This window comes from Carcharodon carcharias, chromosome 14 (genome assembly GCF_017639515.1).
Source record: "Carcharodon carcharias isolate sCarCar2 chromosome 14, sCarCar2.pri, whole genome shotgun sequence".
Classification (NCBI taxonomy): Eukaryota; Metazoa; Chordata; class Chondrichthyes; order Lamniformes; family Lamnidae; genus Carcharodon; species Carcharodon carcharias.
In genome coordinates this window covers 125010286-125038049 of record NC_054480.1, presented here as the reverse complement: position 1 = coordinate 125038049, position 27764 = coordinate 125010286, and the positions used below count along the sequence as shown (strand labels likewise).

Here is a 27764-nt window from a genome sequence, read left to right as displayed (position 1 = left end):
AAGAATCTATCCACCTCTGCCTTAAAACTATTGAAAGACTCTGCTTCCACCACCTTTTCAAGAAGAGAGTTCCAAACACTCGTGACCCTGAGTGAAAGATTTTCGCCTCATCTCTCTTTTAAATGGGCGACCCCCTTATTTTTAAACAGTGACCCCTAGTTCTAGATTTTTCCACAAGAGGAAACATCCTCTCCACATCCACCTATCTATTTTAAGTAAAGATAGCCTTTCCAAAACCACCTTCCTCTTGATTGTAAGTTCTTCTAGTGTACCAGTTACCTCCTCTCTCACCTCGGCCTGGGTAGCAAGCTCTTCCTTTGTAAAGACAAATGCAAAGTGCTAGTTCAACACCTCTGCTATTTCTCCAGCCTCCATATACAAGTCCCCTTTTTTGTCCCTAATCGGCCTTACTCTTTCTTTTACCACCCTTTCATTATTTATATGCTTATAGAAAACCTTGGGATTCCCTTTTATGTTCACTGCCAGCCTCTTTTCATGCTCTCTCCTTGCTTTTCTTATTAGTTCCTTCACTTCCCCTCTGGTTCTTCTATATTCAGCCTGATTCACAACCAAGTCAATCTCTTTTTTCCTCTCTATTTCTCTCTCTTGCTCTCTCTCCCCTTTTTTTGCTCTCTCATTTCCTCTCTTCCTTTCTCTGTCTCTTTTTCCTCTGTCTTTTTCTCTCTCCTCTCCCCCCACTCACTGGAGAGCCCATCTCTGCCTCTGCCCATTTTATAACCTTGTTTATTTGATTTTTGATCCTTATACACCACCCCCACACCGTGAACCTCGTGCCCAGCTTGGAACCCCACTCTGGGGAGCCAAGGGGGATCTTGCAATGTCTAGTCAAACCTTGGATCCCTGAGTATGCTATACCGGAGTACTGTGTGCTTTACCATCTTGGAGACACCCCTTTGGATCACACTGTCTGCACTGGTCATTCTCCAGGACAGAATTCAGCAGGAAACTGCTATAAACACATTCCTGGGCTCCCACATACTCAAAGGCCTTATGCTGATTGCAGCCCATTTATGTCTCTCCAAGTGCTGTCATCAATTCTGATTCCTTTAGCTTCAAAGAGAGAGAGGATGAAAAAAATGCCCACCCCAAATTTCACATCCCACCCTCCTCCAGCCCCCCACTTCTCTCCAGCCCCCCACTTCTCTCCCTCCAGTTTTGTTCTGACCCCATCTCCACACCAATGCATCCTGAGGCTTGCCCCACCCCCTCCCCCTAGAATGCTGGGGGCTTAAGATATCTTTATGTTTATTGTGATCACTCTGGACTGCAGTGGTTCCCAGGGATGGTCTGCACTCACTCACTCGCTACAATAATTACAGGGAAAGTCTCTCCAGCAGAGTGACTTCATATTGTATTCAAGTAACAGCCAGTAGTCTGAAATGAGAGTGGATTTACCTTCAAAGAGTGAGATGAAAGGCATTTCTATAAAGCCTGTCATGGCCGATAGACAACCCAAAGTACCTTACATCCAATTTGGAACTTTGTTTTGAGGTGTGATAACTGGTGTAGCAATACAACAATGTGATAATGAGCAGATTAATCAAAAGACTATCTGGTCATGATCACATTGTTGTTTGGGCGTTCTTTTTGTGTGCAAATTGGTTGCTAAGTTTCCTACATTACAACAAAGTCAGCACTTCAAGAACAAGATGTACTTCACTGGCTGTAATGCACTTTGGGATGTAGTGAGGTGGCAAAAGGAGCTTTAGTAAATTCAAGTTTGTTTTTTCTTGCTTTCTTTCCATCCTGTCACTCTGAGCTGGATTTGGGGAAAGATCAGCGTCTGATGTGTTGCGCCACCCAGTTACTGAAATTTCTATTTTTAGAGTGTGATTCAATTCTTGGGCCTGCCCATTCTGAGACTCTTGAAACACAGCTGATGTCTGAGCTCAGGGTTGGCTGCGAATTCAGAAATCTGACTCTCTCTCCTGTCTCTGAACAGCACATGGCCAGTGAGTAACATTTTTAGAATCTACCAGGGAGCAAGCTTTGGAAACTGGTCAGAAAGAAATCTAAAGTTTGTAATTTGACAGAATTTGTAAAGCAAGTAGCTCCAAACTAAGGAAGCTGACTGCAAACATTGGGGTGAGACTGTGGAGCTCTGTGCAAGCCTCCAGATTAAGCAAAATTTCCAGACTTTGCTCAGGGTATTGTCTTGTCTCATTCACTCCACACCACAGCCCACACACCACCCCCTGCCCCCTCCCCACCACCCCCCCCCCCCCACCCCACCCCACACCACATTCCTATTTCAGCTGCTGAGGTAACAGGTAGAGTTCATTTGTCATTTGCTTTCCTCTCCTCTTCCCATTCTCTATCAGTGAACCAAGTCTCACCAGGATTTGCCTGTATTTGACCACAGGGAGACAGTGGAATAAAACTCTATCTTACGAACACGCACATTGGCAATTGCAATGGTGTAACAAACTTAAAGGGTTGAGTGGCCTTCTGCTGTTCCTATGAGTCTTTGGATGGTGACCAGAAGCAGTTGATTTTGCCTCTCCATAACTTATGGAAACTGGGGCCTGTTGCAGCTGAATGCAGCTTACCCTGCATTGATTGAGTGTCAAACCCAGGACTCAGTAACACACCAGGAATGAGCTGGAGTAGTACACACTCTTAATCTGGTTTCTACCAAATGACAATGTATCTGCTTGCAGTAAGACGTTTCGTTTGGTGTGTCAGCTGTGCCTCAGTGGACAGTACTCTCACCTCAGACTCCAGAAGGCCATGTGTTCAAGTCCCACTCCAGAAACTTAAGCACAAAATCCAGGCTGAAGTTCCCAGTGCAATAATGTTGGAGGGTCAACACCGAGGGGCTGCAGCACTGTCGAAGGGTCAGCACCGAGGGGCTGCAGCACTGTCGGAGGGTCAGCACTGTCGGAGGGTCAGCACCAAGGGTGTGTGGCACTGTCAGAGGGTCGGCACCGAGGGGGTGCCGCACTGTCGGAGGGTCAGTACTGGGGGAGTGCTGTGTCTTTCAGAGGAGACATTAAACTGAGTCTATCTCTTTTTTTTGTTACATTAATAATTTGGAAAGAAGAAGTATAAGAAAAAAAAAGAGATAAGGGAAATAAGAGTAGAGAAGGAAAGAATGAGCTTGCATTTCTGCCATGACTTTCACATTGTCTGGATGCCCCAAAGCTATTTGCAAACAATTAATTACTTCTGAAGTGGACCCGCAGTTGTTATGTAGGCATTCATGACAACCAAAAAGAGGGTAGCAAGATACCACAAACACCAAATAAAAACCAGTATTTTATTCAGCTCTGCAAGCCTTTACCACATTTCTATTGGATCACACTCTACCCTGAACTCCATTTCCCCACCTTACCCAACAAAATTGATCAACCCCAATCTTGGAACTTTCAATTGAGACAAAGGATTGATTAATCTGTTTAATTGGTGATGTTGACTGAGGGAGGAATGTTGACCCAGGACACGGGAGATCTCCCTCCCTTCGAACAGCCTCTGCGATCTTTTGCACCAATTTGAGAGGGCAGACCAGACCTTGGTCTCCTCTGAGAGATGGGCACTGCTGCTTGGTCATCCTGATACTGCAGTGAACAATCAGCCAAGATTAAGGACACAAATTATTATGGGATTGATTTGAGCTCATAACCAGAGCTCCAGTGAAAGAGCTCTGACAGACACAGATGCAGTGAGTGGATTATATTGACATTTCTGCAGTTTGATTAGCAGCTGGTACAATTCCCCTGGCCATCACAACCCTTCAAACCAACTCCATGATGTACTGTGGAAAACTGAAGATGGGTGATCTGTGGAGTACAGCTGGAGACATTTCTTTGCGAATGGGGGAGGCACCAACACTGTGTCCTGTGCCCTGGTATCGGGAGATACCATCCTGGAGTTCAGCCCTCTGTTAGAATTTTAAATGCCAAATTGTTTGCCTCTCAATTGAGCTATTGAAGTTTCCTCAAAGATATTGGTAGCGATTTCTCAATGGCAGCATGTAATAAGACCCTTCACTCTTCTCTTTATGGCTTTCTGCCCCCACTGTCATTAGCAACCATCCTCCCCCCACCCCCACCGCCCCTCTCACCAGCACCCCACCCCCACCGCCCCTCTCACCAGCACCCCACCCCCTCCGCCCCCACCACCCCTCTCACCAGCACTCCATCCCCTCTGCCCCCACCACCCCTCTCATCAGCATCCCACCCCCTCCACCCCCACCCCCACCGCCCCTCTCACCAGCACCCCACCCCATTCCCACAGTCAAAGTGTCCCTTAATTTATTTCATAAGAGTTAGTCATCCTGAAGGAAACTTGCTGTCTTTACCCAGCCTGGGCCTGTATGTGACTGCAGTGTCACATTAACACGGTTAACTGCTCTCTAAGTGACCTAGCAAGACACGCAGGCTCAGGAAGGCTGCCATCACCCTTTTAGGGATGAGTAATAGATGTTGGTCTTGCCAGCAACATCCACAATCTGAGATTGAATTTTCAAAATGCAGTTGTTATATGAGATTCCATAGTCAGGAGCAGAGGCAGGCATTTCTGTAACTGTCATTGTGAGTCATGCAAGGTATGTTGTCCCCTTCATGCCAGGGTAAAGGACATCATGGAAAGGGGACAGAATATTCTGCAGGAGGATGATAGTGAGCCAGATGTTGTGGTACACGTACACAATGACAGAGAAGGCAGGCATTGAGGTTCTACAGTCAGATTTTCAGGAGCTACGGAGAAAATTAAAAAGGATGAACTGGAGGATAGTAACCTCAGGATTACTTCAGTGCTACACACTAGCCAGATTAGAAACAGAAAGATAGCAAAGATCAATGTTGTGGCTTGAAGCAGGTGCAGAAGGGAGGGCTTCAGATTCTTGCGACGTTGGGAACAGTCCTGGGGCCAGAGGCACCTATTCAAAAAGGACAGGTTGCACCCCAACAGGACTGGGACCAACATGCTCGCAATAAGGCTCACTTGTGTGGTTGGGGAGGGTTTAAGCTAAATTCGCAGGGGGATAAGCACCAGCATATGGAAGTAGAAAAGAGGAATAAGATGCATAAAGTTAGAATACTGGGCAGTGCATTAAGGAGAACGTTGCAGTCCTGGAAAAAGAGGATGTCCCAGAGGGGTCAGGGACACTACCTATTTGGCTAGAGCTGGGGAATGAAAAAATGCAATTACATTGCTCAGTGCATTCTATAGGTCACCAATTAGTGGGAAAGATGTAGAGGAGCAAATTTGCAAGGAAATTACAGGGAGGTGCAAGAATTATAGAGTAGTTATTATGGAGACTTTAATTATCTGAATATAGATTGGGATAGTGATAGTGTAAAGGGAAGAGAGAGGAAAGAGATCCTAAAGTGTGTTAAGGAAAATTTTCTACAGTATGTTTCCAGTCACTGAGGAAGGAGGCAATGCTTGAGCTGGTTCATGGGAATGAGTTGGGCCAAGTGGATCAAGTGTCAGTAGGGGAACATTTATGGAACAATGATCATTGTATCATAAGGTTTAGGTTGGCTATGGAAAAGGACAAGGAGCAATCCAGAGTAAGAATAATTAACTGGCAGAAAGTCAACTTCAGTGAATGGCCCAGATCAACTGGAATCAAGAGTTGGCAGGCAAATTGTAACTGAACAATGAGCTGCCTTTAGAGAAGAGATAGTTCAGGCACAGACAGGGTATATTCCCAGGAGGTGGGAAAGTAGGGCAAACAAATCCAGAGCTCCCTGGATGACAAAAGAGATAGAGGTTAAGATGAAGAAGAAAAAGTGTGCTCATGACAGATGTCAGGCCGACAATACAATCGAGAACCAGGCTGAATATTAAAGGTTCAGGGAAGTGAAAAAACACAAAAGAGAAGTGAGGAGAGAGTATGAGAAGAGTCTGGCAGTTAACACAAAAGGAAATCCAAAAGTCTTCTATAAGCATATATAATATTACTATGGGTGGTAAAAGGGGGAGTGGGGCTTATTAGGGACCAAAAAGGGGATTTACATATGGAGGCAGGGGGCATAGCTGAGGTATTAAATGAATACTTTGCATCTGTCTCTACCAAGGATGCAGATACTAACCAAGATCATGGTGAAAGAGGAGGTAGTTCAGACATGTGAAGGGTCTAAAATTGATAGGCATTTGATCAGCAGACTGTACTTAAAGTTGATAAAGCACCAGGACTGTTTGGATCCAAGATACCGAGGGAAGTGAATGGAGGCACTGGCCATAATTTTGCAGTCTTCCTTAGACTCAAGGGTGGTCCCAGAGGATTGGAGAATTGCAAATGTTACACCCTTGTTCAAAAAAGAGGTGTAACGATAAGCTCAGGAACTACAGGCCAGTCAGTTTAACCCATGTAATGGGGAAGTTTTTTAGGAATGATAGTTTGGGGCACAATTAATAGTCAGTTGGGTAACTGTGGGTGAATTAAGGAAAGCCAGCATGGATTTGTTACGGGAAATTCATGTGTAACTAATTTGCTTGAGTTTTTTGATGTTGTAACAGAGGATTGATGAGAGTAATGCTGTTGATCAGGTGCACATGGACTTCCAGGTGGCATTTGATATAGTGCCGCACAACAAAGTTAGAGCTCGTGGCATAAAAGGGACAGTAGTAACATGGCTACAAAATTGGCTGAGTGACAGAAAACACAGAGTAATCATTAACAGTTGATCTTCTGATTGGAGGAAGGTTTGTAGTGGAGTTCCCCAGGGGTCAGTGTTAGGACCCTTGCTTTTCCTGATATATATTAATATATTAGGACCTTGTGTACAGGGCACAATTTCAAAATTTGGGAATCTGAAACTTGGAAGCATTGAGAGTGAGAAGGATAGTTGTAAAACTTCAAAAGGAAATGGACAGGTTGGTGGGATGGGTGGACAAGTGGCAGTTGAAATTCAATTTGTTTTCTTTATTCATTCACGAGATGTGGGCATCACTGGCAAGGCCAGCATTTGTTGCCCATGCCTAGTTGCCCTTGAACTTAGTGGCTTTTTAGGCCATTTCATCGATTTGGGTATGGAGTCACATGTAGGCCAAACTGGGTAAGGATGACCGATTTCTTTCCCTAAAAGACCAAATCAGGTTTTACGATGATCTAAGATAGATTAGTGGTCACTATTACTGAGACTAGCTTTATATTCCAGGTTTATTAGCATAATTCAAGTTCCACCAGCTGGAATGTCGGGATTTGAACCCATGTCCCCGGACCATTAACCTGGGTCTCTGTCCAGCAACATTATCACTACGCCGCCGTCTCCCCGTGTTGAGAAGTGTGAAGTGATGCATTTTGGTAGGAAGAACACAGAAAGACAAATCTTTAAGAGAGTGCAGGAGCCGAAGGGCTCAGGTGTATATGTGCATAAATCATTGAAGGTGGGAGGTCAGGTTGAGAAAGTGGTTAAGAATAAAGCATACGGCATCCTGGACTTTATCAATAGGGGCATAGAGTACAAAAGCAAGGAAGTTATATTAAATCTGTATAAAACATCATTACAGCCTTGATTCAAACATGGACAAAAAAGCTGATCTCCCGAGGTGAGGTGGGAATGACTGCCCTTAACATCAATGGTGCGTTTGACCAAGTGTGGCATCAAGGAGCCCTAGCAAAACTGGAGTCAGTGGGAATCAGGGGGAAAACTCTCCGCTGGTTGGAGTCATACCTAGCACAAAGGAAAATGGTTGTGGTTGTTGGAGGTCAATCATCTCGGTTCCAGGACATCACTGCAGGAGTTCCTCAGGGTAGTGTCCTAGGCCCAACCATCTTCAGCTGCTTCATCAATGACCTTCCTTCCATCATAAGGTCAGAAATGGGGATGTTTGCTGATGGCTGCACAATGTTCAGCACCATTCACGACTCCTCAGATACTGAAGCAGTCCATGTCCAAATGCAGTAAGACCTGGACAATATCCAGGCTTGGGCTGACAAGTGGCAAGCAACATTCACACCACACAAGTGTCAAGTAATGACTATCTCCAACAAGAGAGAATCTAACAATCACCCCTTGACATTCAATGGCATTACTATCACTGAATCTCCCACTATCAACATCCTGGGGGTTACAATTGACCAGAAACTGAACTGGACTAGCCATATAAATACTGTGGCTACAAGAGCAGATCAAATGCTAGGAATCCTGTGGCAAGTAACTCACCACCTGACTCTCCAAAGCCAGTCCACCATTTACAAGGCACAAGTCAGGAGTGTGATGGATGAGTGCAGCTCCCACAACACTCAAGAAGCTTGATACCATCCAGATCAAGGAAGCCCGCTTGATTGGCACCCCATCCACAAACATTCACTCCCTCCACCACCAACGCACAGTAGCAGCAGTGTGTACCATCTACAAGATGCATTGCAGTAACTCACCAAGGCTCCTTGGGCAGCACCTTCCAAACCCATGACCACTACCACCTAGAAGGACAAGGGCAGTAGACACATGGGAACCCCACCACCTGGAGTTTCCCCTCCAAGTCACTCACCATCCTGACTTGGAAATATATCATCGTTCCTTCACTGTCACTGGGTCAAAATCCTGGAACTCTCCTCCCTAACAGCACTGTGTGTGTACCAACACCACATGAACTGCAGCAGTTCAAGAAGGCAGCTCACCACCACCTTCTCAAGGGCAATTAGGGATGGACAATAAATGCTGGCCTAGCCAGCGATGCCCACATCCCATGAATGAATAATTTTTAAAAATTGGTTCGGCCTCAACAGGGATTTTGCGACCAGTTCTGACGCCACACTTTAGGAAAGAAGACATTAGAGAGGGTGCAGAAAAGATTCATCATAATGGATCCAGAGATGACGAACTTCAGTTCCATAGATTAGAGAAATTAGGACTGTTCTCCTCAGAAAATGAAACAGGAGCCAAGTAGGTAATTTGGTCCTTTGAGCCTGCTCCACCATTCAATCATTCTCTATCTCAACGCCATACTCCTGCTCTCTCCCTATATCCCTTGATGCCTTTAGAGTCTAGAAATTTATCAATTTCCTTCTTAAATATATTCAGTGACTTGGCCCACACAGCCTCTGTGGTAGAGAATTCCACAGGTTCACCACCCTCAGAGTGAAGAAGTTTCTCCTCTCCTCTTCTCAGTCCTAAATGGTCTACCCTGTATCCTGAGTCTGTGACCCCTTGTTCTAGACCCTCCAGCTAGAGGAAACATCATCCCTGCATCCAGTCTGTCCAGCCCTGTCAGAATTTCATACATTTCAATGAGATCCCTCTCATTCTTCTAAACTCCAGTGAATACAGGCCTATTCGGCCCAATCTCTCCTTGTATGACAATCCTGCCATCCCAAGAATCAGTGTGGTGAACCTTCACTGTGCTCCCTCTATGGCAAGTACATCCTTTCTTAGTTAAGGAGACCAAAACTGCACACAATATGCCAGGTGTGGTCTCACCAAGGCCCTGTTCAGCTGCAGTAAGAGATCCTTGCTTCTATACTCAAGTCCCCTCACAATGAAAGCCAACATACCATTTGCCTTTTTATCTACCTTCTGCACCTGCATGCTTGCTTTCAGTGCTTGGTGTAAGAGGACACCCAGGTCCCTTTGTACATCAACATTTCCCAATCTATCACCATTTAAATAATCCTACTGAAGTAGATAACTTATACTTGTCACGTTATAATGCATCTGCCATCTATTTGACCACTCACTCAAATTGTGTAAATCACCTTGAAGCCTCTTAACACTCTCCTCACCACTCACACTCCCACCGAGTTTTGTGTCATCAGCAAACTTGGAAATAATACATCTGGTTCTCACATCCAAATCATGATATGTATTGTGAATAGCTGGGGCTCAAGCACTGATCCCTGCGGTACCCCACTAGTCTCCGCCTGCCACTCCGAAAAAGACCCCTTTCTTCCTAGTCTCCGTTTCCTATCTGCTAACCAATTCTCATTTCATGCAAATATATTACCCCCAATCCCATGTGGTTTAATTTACACACTAACCACTTATGCGGGACTTTATCAAAAGCTTTCTGAGAATCCAAATACACCACATCCACTGGTTCTCCCTTATCAATTCTGCTAGTTATGTCCTCAAAGAGCTCCGGTATGTTTGTCAAACATGATTTCCCTTCCATAAATCCATGTTGACTTTGTCTAATCCCATTGATATTTTCTAAGTGTCCTGTTATCACCTCCTTTATAATGGACTCTAGCATTTTCCCTAATTACTTTGGTTAGGCTAACTGGTCTGTAATTCACTGTTTTCTCCTTCCCTCCTTTTTTAAATGGTGGGTTACATTTGCCACCCTCCAATCTGCTGGGACTGTTCCAGACTCTAGAATTTTGGAAGATGACAACCAATTCATCCAGTATTTCTATGGCCGCCCCATTTAGTGCCCTGGGATGTGGATTATCAGGCCTTGGGGATTTATCGGCTTTCAGTCCCATGAACTTTTCCAGCGCTATTACTTTAGTAATATTAATTTCCTTCAATTCCTCCTTCTCACTGGACCCTTGGTTCCCTAGTGTTTCTGGGAAGTTATTTGTGTCGTCCTCTGTGAAGACAGAACTAAAGTAGTTGTTTAATTGAAAGAGAAACTGTTCCCAATGGTGGAAGGATCGAGAACAAGAGAGCATCAATTTAAGGTAATTGGCAAAAGAAGTGGTTAGGGTCTGGTACGCACTGCCTGGGAGTACGGTGGAGGCAAGTTCAATCGAGGCAGTCAAGAGGGTATTGGATTATTATCTGAAAAGGAAGATTGTGCAGGGTCATGTGGAGGAGTGGCAGTATGTAACTTGGTCCTTCAGAGAGCCAGTGCGGACACGACGGGGTGAATGGCCTCCTTCAGTGTTGTAACAATTCTGTTATTTTGTGAAAACTCTGAGCTGCCTTCAGAACCCAGGTACCAGGGAATGTTGGTCTTCCTTAACTGGGTTTAATTCCTCTCATTGATTCTTATCTCTTGGGAGGTTGGTCATTGCCTTTGCACAAGGCCTCTGTTTGCTTTCTGTGTAACCATGACAACAACCGTCTCCATTTCCAATGTTTCAAAGTCCCTGTCGATCTTTTAGCTTGTAAACATGTGCCCAGCTCTGGTGTCCTTCACATGGTTTTTGCGAAAGGAAAATCACGTTTACCAACTTATTGGAGTTCTTTGAAGGAGTCACATGTGCTGTGGATAAAGGGGAGCCAGTACTTAGATTTCCAGAAAGCATTTGATAAAGCGCCACATCAAAGGTTATTGCGGAAAATAAAAGCTCATGGTTTAGGAGGTAACGTATTGGCATGGATAGAAGATTGGCTAGCTAACAGGAAGCAGGGAGTAGGCATAAATGACTCTTTTTCTGGTTGGCAGGATGTGATAAGTGGTGTGCCAAAGGGATCAGTGCTGGGACCTCAACTGTTTACAATTTATATAAATGGCTTAGATGAAGGGAAATTTGCTGACGACACCAAGCTACGTAGGAAAGTAAATTGTGAAGAGGACATAAGGCTACAAAGGGACATAGGTCAAGTGAGCTGGCAAATGGAGCATAATGTAAGCAAATGTGAAATTGTCATTTTGGCAGGAAGAATAAAAAAGAAACTTCTTATTTAAATGGTGAGAGATGCGGAGCTCTGAGATGCAGAGGGATCTGGGTGTCCTAGTGCATGAATCACAAAAGGTTAGTATGCAGGTACAGCAGGTAATAAGAAAAGCTAATAGAATGTTGTTTATTGTGAGGGGATTTGATTACAAAAGTTGGGAGGTTATGCTTCTGTTGTACAAGGCATTGATAAGACCACATGTGGAGAACTGTGTACAGTATTGGTCACCTTATTTAAGGAAAGATGTAAATGCGTTAGAAGCAGTTCAGTGAAGGTTTACTAGACTAAAACCAGGAATGGGTGGGTTGTCTTATGAGGAAAGGTTGGACAGGTTAGGTTTGTATCCACTGGAGTCTAGAAGAATCAGGCAATTTAATTGAAACCTTTAAGATCCTGAGGTGTCTTGACAGGGTGGATGTGGGGAGTATGTTTCCTCTTGTGGGAGAATCTAAAATTAGGGGTAAAGGAAACATACTGTGGATACTGGAAATCTGAAACAAAAACAAAAAATGCTGGAAAAACTCAGCAGGTCTGACAGCATCTGTGGAGAGAAAGACAGAGTTAACGTTTCGAGTCCGTATGACTCTTCAAAGCTAAAGGGAAGTAGAAATATGATGAAATATATGCTGTTTAAGCGGGGTGGAATAGGTGAAGCTGGATAGAAGGCCAGCGAAGGGGAGATTGCGAAAGATGTCATAAAAAGGTCAAAGGGGTGTTAATGGTGGTGGCACTGGCTGAAGGAGGTGCTAATGGTGACATTAAGAGTAGGAAGCAGAATGTGATAATGGCCGGACCAGGGTAAGCACTCTGGAAAGAATAACATGAGCAAGTGACAGATGGCCCTGGTGGGGGTGGCGGGGGTGGGTGGGGTTGGCTCGAACTCGGGGTCACTGTTTAAAAATAAGAGGTCACTCATTTAAGACAAAAATGAGGAGAAATATTTCCTCTCTGAGGGTTGAGAGTCTTTGGAACTCTCTTCCTGAAAAAAGGTGGTGGAAGCAGAGTCTTTGAACATTTTTAAGACAGAGATGGATAGATTCTTGATTAACAAGGGGGGTGAAAGGTTATCGGGGGGTAGGCAAGAATGTGGAGTTGAGGTTGCATTCAGATCAAGCATGGTCTTATTGATTGGTGGAGCAGGCGCGAGGGGCCAATTGGCTATGCCTACCCCTAATTCGTATGTATGTATCTCTCTTGCGCATTGAAAGATACTGGCCATGCACAGCAACAAAATTGTGTTGCCAGCAATCCCCTCACACACTCTTCTCACAGCTACTGACCCCGTCCCCAGAAGCCTGGCTCCCCCCTGTACTCGCTAAATGTATCTGTCCTCAATGTGTGGGCATTGGTACTGAGTGTCGTGTAGCTGTCCCCATCACTGCAAAGAAAGAGAACTGTAAGTATATCCCCACAGGTTTGCGCGCACACGCACGCACACCCTCGGCAATGCATTCATGTATACATCTGTGCACACGCACATGCACTTCAACATATACGTCTAAACACACGCACATATTATTTGATAGGAGGCCCTGGAGGATGATTAGGAACAGGATGCCTGGCTGTTACTTTTTCACTAGCTAAACCAGGTTGACATGAGCCAATTGCAGCCCCTGGATTACTGCCACTGGCTGAGGACAAACATTGTGGCTGGAACCTGGTGGTTTGGGGTCATTGGCACAGGATAGACCAGCCAAGTCATCAAGTTGCTCCCCATGTGTGTTTTGCTCTGGCAGGAATCCTTGCTGGCACTTAAGGGTTAATAAATGTTCTGTGTTGACATCCCCAGAGAATTGGAACAAAACGGGAGTTTAATTTGATGGCAGAATAATTAGAGGCTTGCTGGTTCGGGCGACTGGTGATGTGTAATCATAAGGAAACTGAAGTCTTGAAACCTTGTAACCTGTAGCTTATTTCAGAAGTGTCTCAACTTCCGATGCTGAGCAAGAGTATGATTGGCATCAGTGGGGGAGGGGAGGAGGGGAAGGCGTATAGTCCTTCTCTGTGTTCTTGGGATCTTTTCCCATATTTGGAGAGCTGTGGTGAAGCAGCAGGCAATGGCAGGACGTTGGGAAGCCTGTCATTGATTTGCCTCCCCGTACAGTTTATAATTTAATCCAGATGGGCTTTTATTTTATTTGAGTCTTTATTTTGTGCTGGGCTGTTATTACTGAGGGCATGTAATGATTAAAAGGGATCTAAATTTTAAAATAGCCTGACTGCGTTACACACCTTGAACTCTTTCAATGGATGAGTCAGGGGGCATCTCAGAACTCCGAGCCCGGACCATGCGACAAGCTGCTCTGTCTCTCCATGTCTGGGAATTTCCTGAGAGCAGCAACTCTGACCACAAAGAGAACGAAAGTTATTCAGATTGAGACGACATCCACACACTGAATTAAATGAAGGCTGCTGGGTGAATGCAGTGTGTGCAGGGCGGGGTCAGAGTTGCCAACTCTGGTTGGAGAGGAGCCCGGAGTTTTGGTGAAATGAGAATCTGATTGAGGAGTGGGGTGTGAGAGGCCAGGCCAGGGTAGGGGGTGGCATGGGTGGGGAGATCAGGGTGTGGGGCAGGGAAGGGGAGGGGTAAACAGGTGGATGTTGAAGATCCTATTCTAAGAGCAGGAAGTTTTCCACAAATAGATTAAATGACCCAATGTCTCAGTGCTGTGTGGGATGCCTTGGTGTGGGATCCTGCTGTGCATTGCCTTAGTCTGGCACATAGAATCTTGATGTACACGGTCCTGGTTTGCTGTGTGTGGAATCTTGTGTGTTGCCCTTGTCTGCAGCATGTGAGATCTTGCTATGCGTTTGGGATCTTGCTGTGTGCTACCTTGGTGCTTTTGTTTGGAATCTTGCTGTGTATTGCCAAAGCACATTGCATGTAGGATTTTGCTCTTGCTTGCCTCATTGCGTTTTGTGTGAGATCTTGCTGTGCACTGCCTCGGATTGTTGTATATGGCGTCATATTGGTTTTGCCCAATTGTTAACAATAACTACAGTTTAAAAGTGAATCCTTACATTGTGAGACTCTGAATCAGACCAAGGATATGACTACACTTCCCTGCAGTGAGAGAGAGGGTGCCCTTCTCAACCTCTTTCTATTTCACTCACTGTGTGTCCATTGAGAAATTTTCTTCACACACAGTTTTTGTGATCTGGGACATGCTGTTTGATAGGGTGGTGGGAACAGATTCAACAATAATTTTTAAAAGAGAATTGCATACATACTTGAAAAGGAGAAATTTGCAAGGCTATGGGAAAAGAGCAGGGGAAATGGAAGAAATTGAATAGCTCTTTCAAAGAGCCAGCACAAGCAGGATGGGCTGAATGGCCTCACTCTAAGCTGTAAGATTCTATGATCAAAGTGAGTCGTTCAATCAGTGTAAGTTTGAATTATGCTCAAGTCTTTTCCTTGGTTGAGTGTTGGCCACAGGCTGTTTGATGGGTGCACACAGTCACTGAATTTTTTATTTGTTCATGGGATGTGGGTGTTGCTGGCAAAGCCAGGCATTTACTGCCCATCACTAATGGTGCAGCATGGTGCCTCCTGTGTGCTGCGGTTACACAGCTAGTGATTGGTTAGGAAGCTGAGTCACTGCTGTTGTCTGATTGACAGCAGAATGTCTGCTCCCAGCTCCAACCCTGACAATCTCTTAAACAGAAACAAAAATACCTGGAAAAACTCAGCAGGTCTGACTGCATCTGCGGAGAGGAACACAGTTAACGTTTCGAGTCCGTATGAACGTTGAAGAGTCATACGGACTCGAAACATTAACTGTGTTCCTCTCCGCAGATGCTGTCAGACCTGCTGAGTTTTTCCAGATATTTTTGTTTTTGTTTTGGATTCCCAGCATCCACAGTTTTTTGCTTTTATCCTGACAATCTCTTCCTGGGTAAACATCAATTCTGCCTTCATGCTCTCTCTGTTGGTTCCTACTTTGGACAGTTGGGCTGTGAACCCGCTCCTGCTCTTTCTCCTGCCTGTACCCACTTCCCATTCCTGTTCCTACCGTCTCCCCCAGGATCAAGTCTCTCAACTATCCTGACTCAGTGTGGGGGAGGGCCCCAATGCCAGCCAATCACCATTGTGGATTATGTTGAGTTTGTCTTGTTCATGATTGGCTGTAGCAATGGCATGGATACAATGAATCACTTCCTGTATGAATAATGCCAACACACTGCCTCTGGGTGTCACCCCACCCTATTCCCTCCCAACCCCACCACCCCCACTAGTTCCTGGGACATTTCTGGCTGCTCAATGTCTATAGTTTTGGCCTGTTGTAATTATTAAACCCCCTCCCCACATGGGGTCAGTTCCCCCAAGGACACTGAGGCCAACTGTAGTGTTTCCGTCCCACAGCCCAAGACTCGCTCACTCAGCAGAGAGCAGGAAACTGATTGGCCTGTTTGACTTTGGAGCCAGTCTCATTAGGGATTGGACATTGGGTACATTCATCAAGTGATGCTCCTCCTTGTGTCTCAGGGAGCTGAACCAGATGGAGTTTAGGTCTCACTGCAGGAACTCCCAGTGCCATTTGCTAATCCTCCTCTCATTCTCTTCTGCTTTTCCAAGCGTGAGGCCTCAGAGTATTGCTGAGATGAGGAAGGAGGAGAGAGGGGGTGGGGGGAGAGAATTTAACAAGATGATGAAAAGAGAAGTGAAGTTATCTGTGTTATCTGTGTTATCATGGTGAGTTAATTGTAAACCTTTAGTAATCATGAAAATGGGAATTTAACTCCCTCAAGGCAATTTGAAAATTTGAATTCTGGAACCACAAAGCAGGAATCAATGAAAGTGACTATGAAGCTGTGGGATTGACTGGTTCACTGATATTTAGGAAAGGAAACCTACTGTCCTTCCCCAGTGTAACTCCAGTGCCATGCCATTGTGACTGACTCTTAATGTGTCCTCTGAAGTGGCCTAGCAAGCTACTCAGCTTTATCAAATCACCACCACCTTCTCTAGGTGACTAGGGTGGACAATTAAAGCCAGCCTTTCTGGCAAATCTCATATCTTGAGAATCAATGTTTTAAAAAAATGTTTGCTGTCCCACCCAGTTTCTTCCACTCAGTTTGGCAGATAGCAGAGATACAGCAGTCTGAGTGCAGCTTGCAAACAGAGTGTGGCTTGAACTGAATGAGAAGCTAGAAGTTTAGTGATTGATCCTTAAGATTCATTCAATCACTTTCTAAAAATATTATTTTGATGGGGTTTAGTATTTAACCGAAAGTTACTGTGTAAGTAAAGTTTCTTCCAGCCTTGGGCAGGGATAAACCAGCTCTACTGGAGAACAGCTATAATTAGTTAATTAGCTCAACCTGGTTTCTGTAACTGCAACAGAACTGACTCCTCTGAGTTTCAGATAATATAAATACAGGGGTCTGAATGCAGCTTGCAAACAGAGTGCGGCTTGAGCTGAGTAAGAAGCTAGGAGTTTGGTGAGTGAGGGAGTTCAGAGAAGTTAGTGCCCCTTTTTCTACCTTTTTCACCTTCCAATTTTTGGTTCTTTCATCAGTGCAGTGGAAGAAGCTGATTGGTGAGTAACTGGCAAGTTATTCCATTTATAAATAGTTTGTAAAGTTGAGGTATGGCAGGGCAGCTAGGCTGAGTGGAATGTGCATCCTGTGGTAAGCAGGAAGTTGTGGACGCACCATGTGTCCTAGATAAACATATCTACAGTAAGTGTCATCCACTGCAAAAGCTTGAGCTCTGAGTTCCTGAACTCGAGTGGTGACTAGAGTCATTGTTGTACATCCGCAAGCAGAGAACTACATGGATAGCACATTTAGGGAGGAGGTCACACTACAAGTTAGGAGCATGCAGGCAGAGGGGGGAATTGATGACCACCAGGCAGTCTAAGAGAACCAGGCAGGTGGTACAGTAATCCCCTGATTTGATTTCGCTCACTAACCAGTTTTCCATTTTGGTCACTGATGAGGCGATGGTTCCTCAGAGGAGCACAGCGAGATTAAGTCCATGATGCCGTGGGTGCCTCAGCTGCACAGGAGGGGAGAAAGTAGAGTGGATGAGCAGTAGTGATAGGGGATTTGTTAGGAGAGCAGGTAGGTGTTTCTGCAGCTGTAAATGTGAGTCCAGGAATGTGTGTCACCTCCCTGGTGCCAGGGTCAAGGATGTCACAGAGCAGCTGGAAGGTATTCTTCTGGGGGAGGAGGAACAGGCAGAGGTTGTGGTAATGTTGGGCACGGTGTAAAGCAGGAAGTTAGAGCTGCGTGTAACATGGGTAGTACAGTAATAATGGGCAACTTCAATTTACATGTAGACTGAGTAAACCTAATTAGCACTGTTGCTGTGGAGGATGAATTCCTCCAGTGTGTATAAGATGGGTTTCTGGAGCAGTATGTTGAGGAACCAGCTAGGGATTGGGCTATTTTAGATTTAGTGTTACTGAATAAAAGAGGGTGAATTAATAACCTTGTTGTAGAGGATCCATTAGGAAATCGTGACCACAATATGATAGAATTTTACATTAAGTTTGAAGGTGATATAGTTCATTCTGAAACTAGGGTCCTAAATCTGAACGAAGGAAATTGTGAAGGTAAGAGGGGCAAGTTGGCTATGGTGGATTGGGAAAATGGGAAATTGGGAAAATACACTGAAAGATTTGTCAGTAGGCAAGCAATGGCTAGTACTTAAAGAAGTATTACATGGTCTACAACAAATATACATTCCTCCAAGACACAAAAACCCAACAGGAAAGGTGAATCAACCATGGCTAGCAAAAGAAGTTGAAGATTGCATTGGAACAATGAAAGTGGCTTATAAGGTTGTCAGAAAAACTGGTAAACCCGAGGATTGGGAGCAATTTAGAATCCAGCAAAGGATGACCAAGAAACTGATAAAGATAGGCAGACTGTAAAAGCTTCTTTAGGTATGTGAAAAGGAAAAGATTTGTAAGGACAAATGTGGGTCCATTACAGGCGGAAATAGGGGAATTTATAATAGGGAATAGGGAAATGGTGGAGAAACTAAACAGTTAATTTGTGTCTGTCTTCACAGAGGGAGAAACAGAACATCTCTCAGAAATATAAGGGAGCCAAGGGACTTGAGGAAAATGAGGAACTGAAAGAAATTAGCAATAATAAAGAGGTAGTACTCGAAAAATTAATTGGATTGAAGGTTGATAAGCTACCTTCTGATGAGCTACATTCCAGAGTGTTGAAGGAGGTGAATAGAGAGATGGTGGATGTATTGGTGGTTGTCTTTCAAAATTCTTTAGATTCTGGAAAGATTCCTGCAGACTGGAAAGTAGCAAATGTAACCCCACTATTTAAGAAGGGAGGGGGAGAGAAAACTGAGAATTACAGACCTGTTAGTTCAACATCAGTGGTAGGGAAAATGTTAGAATCTATTATAAAGGCTGTGATAATTGGACACTTAGAAAATAATGATATGATTGGGCAGAGTCAACATGGATTTATGAAAGGGAAATTATGTTTGACATGTCTGGAACTTTTTGGATGTTACCTGTAGCATAGATAAAGGAGAACCAGTGGATGTGTTGTATTTTGATTTTCAGAAGGCTTTTGATAAGGCCCCACACAGGAGGTTAGTAAATAAAATTAGAGTGCAAGGGATTGGGGAAAATATACTCATATGGATTGAGAATTGGTCAACAGATGGAAAGCAGAGAGTAGGAATAAAGGGATCATTCTCAGGATGACAGGCTGTTATTAGTCGGATGCCGCAAGGATCAGTGTTGGGGCACAGCTGTTCACAATCTATATCAATGATTTGGATGTGGGGACCAAATGTAATATTTCCAAATTTGCTGATGACACAAACTTAGGTGGGAATGTGAGTTGTGAGGAGGATGCAAGGAGGCTTCAAGGGGACTTGGACAGGCTAAGTGAATGGGCTAGAACATGGCAGATGGCATATAATGTGAATAAGTGTGAAGTTACCCACTTTGGTAGAAAAATCATAAAGGCAGAGTATTTCATAAATGGTGAGCGGTGGTGAAGTGTTGATGTCCAAAGGGAGCTGGGTTTCCTTGTTCATGAGTCACTAAAAGTTAGATGCAGGTGCAGTAAGCAACTTGGAAGGCAAATGGTTTATTTCCCTTCATCACAAGGGGATTTGAGTAAAGACGTCTTACTGCAATGGTATAGAACCTTGGTGAGACTGCACCTGGACTATTGTGTACAGCCTTGGTTTTCTTAGACATAAAATTGGAACATTGATCTGACTGGATCTCCATCGGTAATCCAGAGAGTAAAAAATTGGATTAACTTCTCTATCACAACCTTAGCTGTAATTGTTCTCAAAGGGATGGCTTCTGGAAATCGAGTTGTCATATCCATAACAGTAAGGATATACTGGCTTTCGTTTTCGGTAATGGTCCCACACAGTCTATTAACGCCCTACTGAATGGTTCCCCAAAAACTGGTATGAGAATTAAGGGTGCCAGTTTGATTGTAGGTTGTGGTTTTCCTACCATCTGGCATGTATGACACGTTTTACAAAACTGCACCACGTCCTTGTGAAGACCAAGCCAGTAAAACTGCCAGTTTATACGTGCCTGAGTTTTCAGTATCCCTACATGTCCTACCATAAGAATTTCATGTAATATCTCTTTACGATATTTGGGTATCTGATGAACAATCATCCACTCAATATTGGGATATTGTGGGAAAGTGGTGTGGAGCTGTATGATCAATCATGATCTAATTGAGTGGTGGAGCAGGCTTGAAGGGCCAAATGGCCTACTCCTATTTCCTATGTTCCAGAATTAACAATGCCTGCTCCTGCCCATTCCCTCCCACCCTTTCCTTCCTCTAATTTGCTCGTCTCAACAAACAGCCAGCTGCCATGCTCACAGGATGCCATGTGGCCTTAGCACCAGGCACATTCGAACTGGTGAAACCATGTGATAGACTGAGGGGTTTTTGGAGCAGGAAACATTGTTGATGTTGTAGTTGCCATTGTTAATGGATTGACTGATGTTTTGCGAAACCAGTGGTGGGATTCAGGTTGGAGGTGGGAAAGCCACCTGATAAAACCTCCTGAATACAATCCAACCAGAGTTAACAACCTTAGTTTATACAGAGCCTTCAGGGGAAAGTAAGACATTGAGGCAAGGAGTAACTAGAAGGGGAGGCAATCAAAAACTTTGTCAAAGGGACAGTTTAAAGGGTAATGTTTAAGGAATGGAGGGGGTTGGGGAGGTTGAGTGTGGGGCTTAGGTGACTGATGGGATGGCTGCCATTGGTGGAATGAAGGGAGGAGATATGTTGGAGGAATAGGGAACTCAGTGATGGGTAGAGCTGGAGGGGGTTACAGAGATGTGAAAGAGGTGAGACTATGAAGGGTTTGAATGAGAATTTACCGGGTAAGACTCTTGAACAGGACAGCCCAGGAGTGCAAGTGATGGTTCCAAAGGCCCGGGTAGGTACAGCACAGGCCAACGGGACCTCCAATATTTCTGATCCCTGACTCAAGGAGCAATGTTCCCTCTAATTTTGTCCATCCATTTGTGGAATGAGTTTTATGTGCACCAATATAAAGGGCAGCATCATTAGAAACAAAAAGATACGCTCTATTTAATATATATTTTTCATCAGTTACCATAGGTTTGGAGGAAGAAGAAAGACTCCCACCCACAGTCATTGACACAGTCACATGCTAACCCACAAATTGCCAGATTTGCTGAATTCAATTTTAAATTGACCAGGGTGGCATTTGAACTCATGACCTCTAGATTTCCGTTCTATAACCACTATGCTAGCATGGCCACTGGGCGACCAAGAGTGAGAGAGGCATTTGTTAGTTTTGATATTGTAATTTAGTCATTTAACAGAAGGAAAGTTGAGCTGGTGGCAATGGCTCAAGACAAAGATCATTTGTTTCAATTTGACGAACTCAAAATAGAAAAAGCTAAGGAGGCTCGCCTTTTAAATCGATAGAAAATATGGAAAAGAAAACTTTTATTTTTTTCAGCTTATTAAGTGTATTATTTGCTTAAATCTGCCATGAATAGTGAGGAAACTAGCTCAGTCGTGTAGACGGACAGCTCAGAGGGAACACTGTGCTTGAGCAGTCTGCCAGTCTCACACCTGCTCCTAGTGCGAGGGGAGTGGTGGGGAACAGGGAATGGGGAGGGAGGGAGCAGGAAGGAGCGTGAAGAGGAGGAATGGAGGTGGATGAGGGATAGAAAGAGACATATGAAGATGGGAAGGGGGAGCAGTGGGGAATGGGGTGGGATAGGGAGGAGCAACAGAGGGGGACTGGGATGGGGAGGAGAACCTTTTGCTTCTGTGCTTCATATGCTGGTACTGCTCACTCTGCCAGCTGTGAGCAGCTCACAGCTCGATTCACTTTGTCTGCTTTTTTCTGACAGGCCTTCGGAAACGCAAAAACTGCTCACAACAACAATTCAAGTCGATTTGGCAAATTCATTCAGGTCAATTACTTAGAAAATGGACTCGTTAGAGGGTGAGTGTGACCCTGTGACCTTCAGATTTGCTTGTTTGATGTTAAAGAGAGGAGATGATGTGAGTTCAAGTTAGTCTATCAACAAAGCCATTCAACCATGGTGGGGAGGGATGGGCTGGGTAGCCAAACTCTTCTTATTTGACATCTATTCATCTATTACACAGTGGCCAGTAACGGGCCCGGGGCTAATATTCCCACTGCATATTGAGGGACCGGGGTAGTGCTGAGTGCAGTGGCTTAGAGCAGTAAACACTTTGCCTTACAATGGGGAGTGCTCTTACCTATCAAGCCAGGAGTTGCTTGTCAGTGAGAGGGAAAGTCAGCAGCTTCTGTGAGGCTGTCAGACTTCAGGAAGAACAGAATTACCTGGAAAAACTCAGCAGGTCTGGCAGCATCGGCGGAGAAGAAAAGAGTTGACGTTTCGAGTCCTCATGACCCTTCGACAGAACTTGAGTTCGAGTCCAGGAAACTTTCCTGGACTCGAACTCAAGTTCTGTCGAAGGGTCATGAGGACTCGAAACGTCAACTCTTTTCTTCTCCGCCGATGCTGCCAGACCTGCTGAGTTTTTCCAGGTAATTCTGTTTTTGTTTTGGATTTCCAGCATCCGCAGTTTTTTTGTTTTTAGACTTCAGGAAGAATCAAGCGCCCCCACCCTGAGTACCAGTTCCTCCATCACATGCACACGCTGTCCCAACACGGGGTTTCAGTTACTCCAGCTCTCTCTCTCAGGCAAGCACGCACACTCTCTCACTCACTCACACACACCCTCCCTCACTCACTCACACACACCCTCCCTCGCTCACTCTTACATTCGTTCTCTCACTCACTTACTAACTCACTGTCTCACATACACTATCTCTCACCCCCTCCCCCTCTACACCCGCCCCCTACCCCCTCCTCCTCCCCCTACCTCCTCATCCCCTACCTCCTCCACCTCCCCCTAACCCCCTCCTCCTTCTCCCTCCCCGTCCGCCCCTCCTCCCCCTTTCCCACTCCCCCTCTCGCCTCCGCCCCCTCCCTCACCCCCGGCCTCACACACACACTGTCCCAACATTGGGTATCAGTTACTCTATCTCTCTCCCTCTCTCTGACACACGGACTCTGTATTGCACCCCAGGTACCAGCTCCTCCATCACATTCACACCTAGCTGTTTCTGTTTGATGTCCTGTGTTTTTCGGATGTGGGGCACTTTTCACAGTTGGACAGTCAATGGTGTGACACTCGTGTCAACATTTCCACCTCTCCTTCCCTGGCCATTTGTTGCGATCTCTCTCTCTCTCTTTGTTCATTGGTTCATTTTATTGGATTAACTTTCTGTTTTTCTCTCTGTCTAGGGCTGTTGTGGAGAAATATCTCTTGGAAAAATCCCGCCTGGTGTCTCAGGCAGCTGATGAGAGGTAAGATTAGGCTGAGGGATCAGTGACCCCATGACCCTTTACAGTGTAATCCTAGATGACCTCCTGTCAGGGAGCAATTTGATTGGTGGACAAGACGGCTGTTTCGGACCAGATGTTGGACATCAAAGTGAGAGACGGTATCAGTTTCCAAGTTTTTAATGAGTGGCCAAGATAGGAGCAGGACAGAGGTCAAAGGTGGGAGTTGTGCACTTGTCTCTCTCTCTCTGTCCTGGTCACTGATCGTCACTCGGTTTGTTTTTTGCTTTGAGTGGAGGGTTCCTGCAGCTGGGCTAACAGATGTGTGAGTGTCTGTATCTCCATTCAGAATCAAGTTTGAAAACTCAGCCTTTAATTTCACCTTTCAGGCTGTTCAATCGGTTTCAGGCTGGGGGGAGATGCTGACTTTTGTTTACCTTCATGTGGTTTCTATTCTCCCTCTCCTGGTGGTGCACTCTCCTCTCCCTCTCCTGGTGATACAACAACTTGTATTTATATGGCAACCATAACATAATAAAACATCCCAAGGTATTTCAAGATGACTCTTTGCTGGGACATCAGCTCCTTCCCCAATTGACCATTCTACTCCTATCAGTCCCAGCGGTCAGTATGTCGGCTTTCTGACCAGGGCAACATTGAGTCACAGCCCAGTGCTGTCACACATTGTTTCTACCCAAATGTGAGTAAGGCACTACTGCCTCTGTCTGCCTGTGCCAGCCTTGATATCTCATGACCAACACTCTAAGAGTTATCCCGAATAATCATGTGGGTGTGACTGAAACTCATTGGCCCCCTGCTTTTGGAATAAGTTTTAATATTTTTATTCACTGAGCTCTTCGACCTGAGGCTCACCAATTGCCATTTCTCACAGTGTGTCTTTCAATCTTACTGTCTCCCTCCCCTGTCCCCCCCAACCAACCCCCCAACCCTCCAACCCAACCATCCTATCCCCCACCCCTCCCCCATGCAGGAACTATCATGTCTTTTACTACTTGCTGATGGGGGCGAGTGAGTCAGAAAGACGAGATTTCCAGTTGAAGCAGCCTGAAGACTATTACTACCTCAATCAGGTATGATGGCAATTCCAGATCAAGGATAGGAACTGCAAATTAGCAATGAGCATTAAAGATAGAGAGGCCGCACTGATATTCCCACTCCTCTCACACTTTGTCTCCCTCTCTGTCTCATTTCCATTGTCTCTGAATCTTTCTTTCTCTCTGCCTAACTGTCTGTCTGTTTGTCTTGAATCCCTCCCCTCTGCAGCACTTCTCTCTCTCTCGCCACCCCTTTCTCACTCTTTCTCTGTCTCTCCATCTCAACCCCTCACCCACCTTATGAGCACACCCTGCTCCCTGACAAACCCCCACCTCCCTCCCTGGTGTGCGGCCTGTTTGCCTGTTTCTCTCCTGTCCGTTTTGGGCTGTAATATGTCCTGTCTCTTCCTGACTCCAAGAAACAGAACTTCTATCTGGACGATGGCGAGGATCTTAAGCACGACTTTGAACGCCTGAAACAGGCCATGGAGATGGTGGGCTTCCTGCACATGACCAAAAATCAGTGAGTCACCTATTGTTATGTTTCTGTCTCATTTATCACCTGATCTCCAAAATCACTCATCCACAGGCTCCCGTTGGCCAATCATGACATGTTCTGCAACTAGCAGAAGCATCATTTTCTCAGTGCTCTTCAGGTGGAGGATGATTGGCGGGCTAGAGCCCCACCCCCTCCCGGCAGAGGGATGATTGGCGGGTCACCCCCTCCTGTCAGAGGGATGATTGGCAAGCTAGAGCCCCAGCCCCTCCCGGCAGAGGGGTGATTGGTGGATCAGAGCCCCACCCCCTCCCAGTAGAGGGACGATTGATGGGTCAGAGTCCCACCCCCTCCCAGTAGAGGGACGATTGACAGGCCAGAGTCCCACCCCTCTCCCGGCAGAGGGATGATTGGTGGGTCAGAGTCCCACCCCCTCCCAGCAGAGGGACGATTGACGGGTCAGAGTCCCACCTCCTCCCAGCAGCGGGATGGAGTTTCCTCTGGACGAACACTGTCTCTGTTGGATGATGAGCAGTGAAGTGAGAAGAGGCATTATAACAAGTCAGGTTGAAAAAGAGCAGATAGCGGGGAGCCTCTTTTATGATGCAGCCTTCTATGAATTATTGAATATGCAGTTTTCAAATTGTTGTATAACACAGATGGGATTATTGAATGTTGATGGTTTTGCAAAGCTCCATGCTCGGTCTGACCTCTTCCATTCCCCCTTCAGGATATTTTTTGTGCTCTCCGCGATCCTCTATCTCGGGAATGTTGACTATAAGAAGAAATCCACTGGCAGAGAGGAGAGTTTGGAGGTTGGACCCCCTGAAGTCCTGGACACTCTGTCAGAGCTGCTGAAGGTGGGTGGGAACTGTTCAGGTGGTGAAGGATAGAATGGAGCAATCTTTAGAGACTCTATAATATTTATCTACACAGATACATCAAACAGACATGTACCTTCTAACCAAACCACTGCAGTTTCGGTCTGTTCCTGTTGATAGGAGCATAAATTAATCCCCAGTTAATGCCCACTATCTTCTGGAAGGAAAAAGAGATAATTTAAGTAAGTTATATTTGTATTTGTGTGTGTTAGGAATGAAGTTTGATTTGTATTTGTGAGACTATTCCTGGGACACTGGGACTGGCTCTGAGGGAGATGGCACCTGTACAACCGGACATGTTGCATCTAAACAGAGCCGGGACTGAGTTACTTGTGGGGCATTTTGCTAGTGTTGTTAAGGAGGGTTTAAACTAACTTAGCAGGGGTGTGGGAACCAGGAAAGAATATTAGAGAGTACTACCAGGGTGCACGGAATGCTGGGAGAGGCAGATAGCACTAAAATAGAGAATAATAAGTTAATAGATGGAGTCGGAGTAAGAGATCAAGTATTGAAGTCTAAATCAGGGTTACACTGCATGTATGTGAATGCACGGTGTATAGTTAATAAAATTGGGGAGTTACAGGTACAGATTGCCTTGTGGGATTATGATGTTGTGCTGATAATGGAGACCTGGCTTAAGGAAGGGTAGAGCTGGGTGTTAAGTATTCCTGGTTACAAGGTATTCAGAAAAGATTGGAAAAGAAAAAAGGAGGAGGGGTGGTGTTTTTGGTTAAGGAGACTATTGCAGTACTGGAGAAAGAGGATATGTCAGAGGATTCAAGGACAGAATTGATTTGGCTAGAGCTAAGGAATAAGAAGGGTGCAATTACATTGCTCAAGTGTAATATATAGACCACCAGCCAGTGGGAAGGATACAGAGGAACAAACCTGCAAGGAAATTACAGAAAGGTGTAAACATCATACAGTAGTTATAATGGGGGACTTTAATTACCCGTATATAGACTGCGATAGTGTAGTGTAAGGGACGTTGAGGGAGAAGCGTTCTTAGATTGTGTTCAGGAGAATTTCCTGCAGCAGTATGTGTCCAGCCCAACAAGAAAGGAGGCACTGCTAGACCTGGTTCTTGGGAATGAGGTGGGCCAAGTAGATCAAGTGACAGTGGGGGAACATTTAGGGGACAGTGATCATTGTATCATAATGTTTAGGATGACAGTGGAAAATGACATTGGTCAATCCAGAGTAAAAATAATCAACTGGCGGAGAGCAGACTTCAGTGGGGCAAGAACAGAGCTGGGCCAGATAGACTGGGACCAAAGATTGGTGGGAAAAACAATAGCTGAACAATGGACTACCTTCAAAGAGGAGATGTTTGGGCACAGTCAAGGTATGTTCCCTCAAAAGGGAAGGGTAGGACAAACAATTCCAGATCTCCCTGGATGACAAAGGAGGTAGAAATTAAGTTAAAGAAGAATAAGCGTGCTTAGCACAGATGTCAGGTAGCAAATATAATTGAGAACCAAGCTGAATACAGAAGGTTCAGAAGGGATACGAGAAGCAAAGAGGGATTATGAGAAAAGACTGGGAGCTAACATAAAAGGAAATCCCAAAGTATTCTATAAGCACATCAATAGTAAAAGGAACCAAAAAGGGGATTTACACAAAGAGGCAAGAGGCATGGCTGAGGTTTTAAATGAATGCTTTGCATCTGTTTTTACCTACGAGGCAGATGCTGCCCAGGCCATGGTGACAGAGGAGGAAACTCAGTCAGTTAGAGGGTTTAAAATTGACAAGGAGGAGGTATTGGATAAGCTGTCATTGCTTAAGTTGATAAGGCACTGGGACTGGATAAGGTGCATCCAAGAATTTCGAAGGAAGTGAGAGTGGAAATTGCAGAGGCCCTGGCAATAATCTTTCAATGTTCCCTGGATTCAGGGGAGGTGCTGGAGGACTGGAGAATTACAAACATTACACCCTTGTTCAAAAAATGTTGTAAAGATCAG

The 27764-nt window shown here is 45.1% G+C and overlaps 1 protein-coding gene across 12 annotated transcripts in view; it reads left to right on the top strand.

The window, feature by feature from the left end:
• LOC121286919 (unconventional myosin-IXb) overlaps nucleotides 1-27764 on the top strand; it is a 147840-nt gene that overhangs the window by 40522 nt on the left and 79554 nt on the right. For 11 of the 12 annotated variants that reach the window (XM_041204202.1, XM_041204200.1, XM_041204201.1 and 8 more), the window contains 5 exons: nucleotides 21902-21996; nucleotides 23333-23395; nucleotides 24363-24462; nucleotides 24846-24949; nucleotides 25653-25782. In XM_041204202.1, coding sequence (XP_041060136.1) covers nucleotides 21902-21996; nucleotides 23333-23395; nucleotides 24363-24462; nucleotides 24846-24949; nucleotides 25653-25782 — 492 coding nt within the window. The remainder of the gene's footprint in view (nucleotides 1-21901; nucleotides 21997-23332; nucleotides 23396-24362; nucleotides 24463-24845; nucleotides 24950-25652; nucleotides 25783-27764) is intronic. The other variant, XM_041204196.1, reaches the window with a different exon arrangement.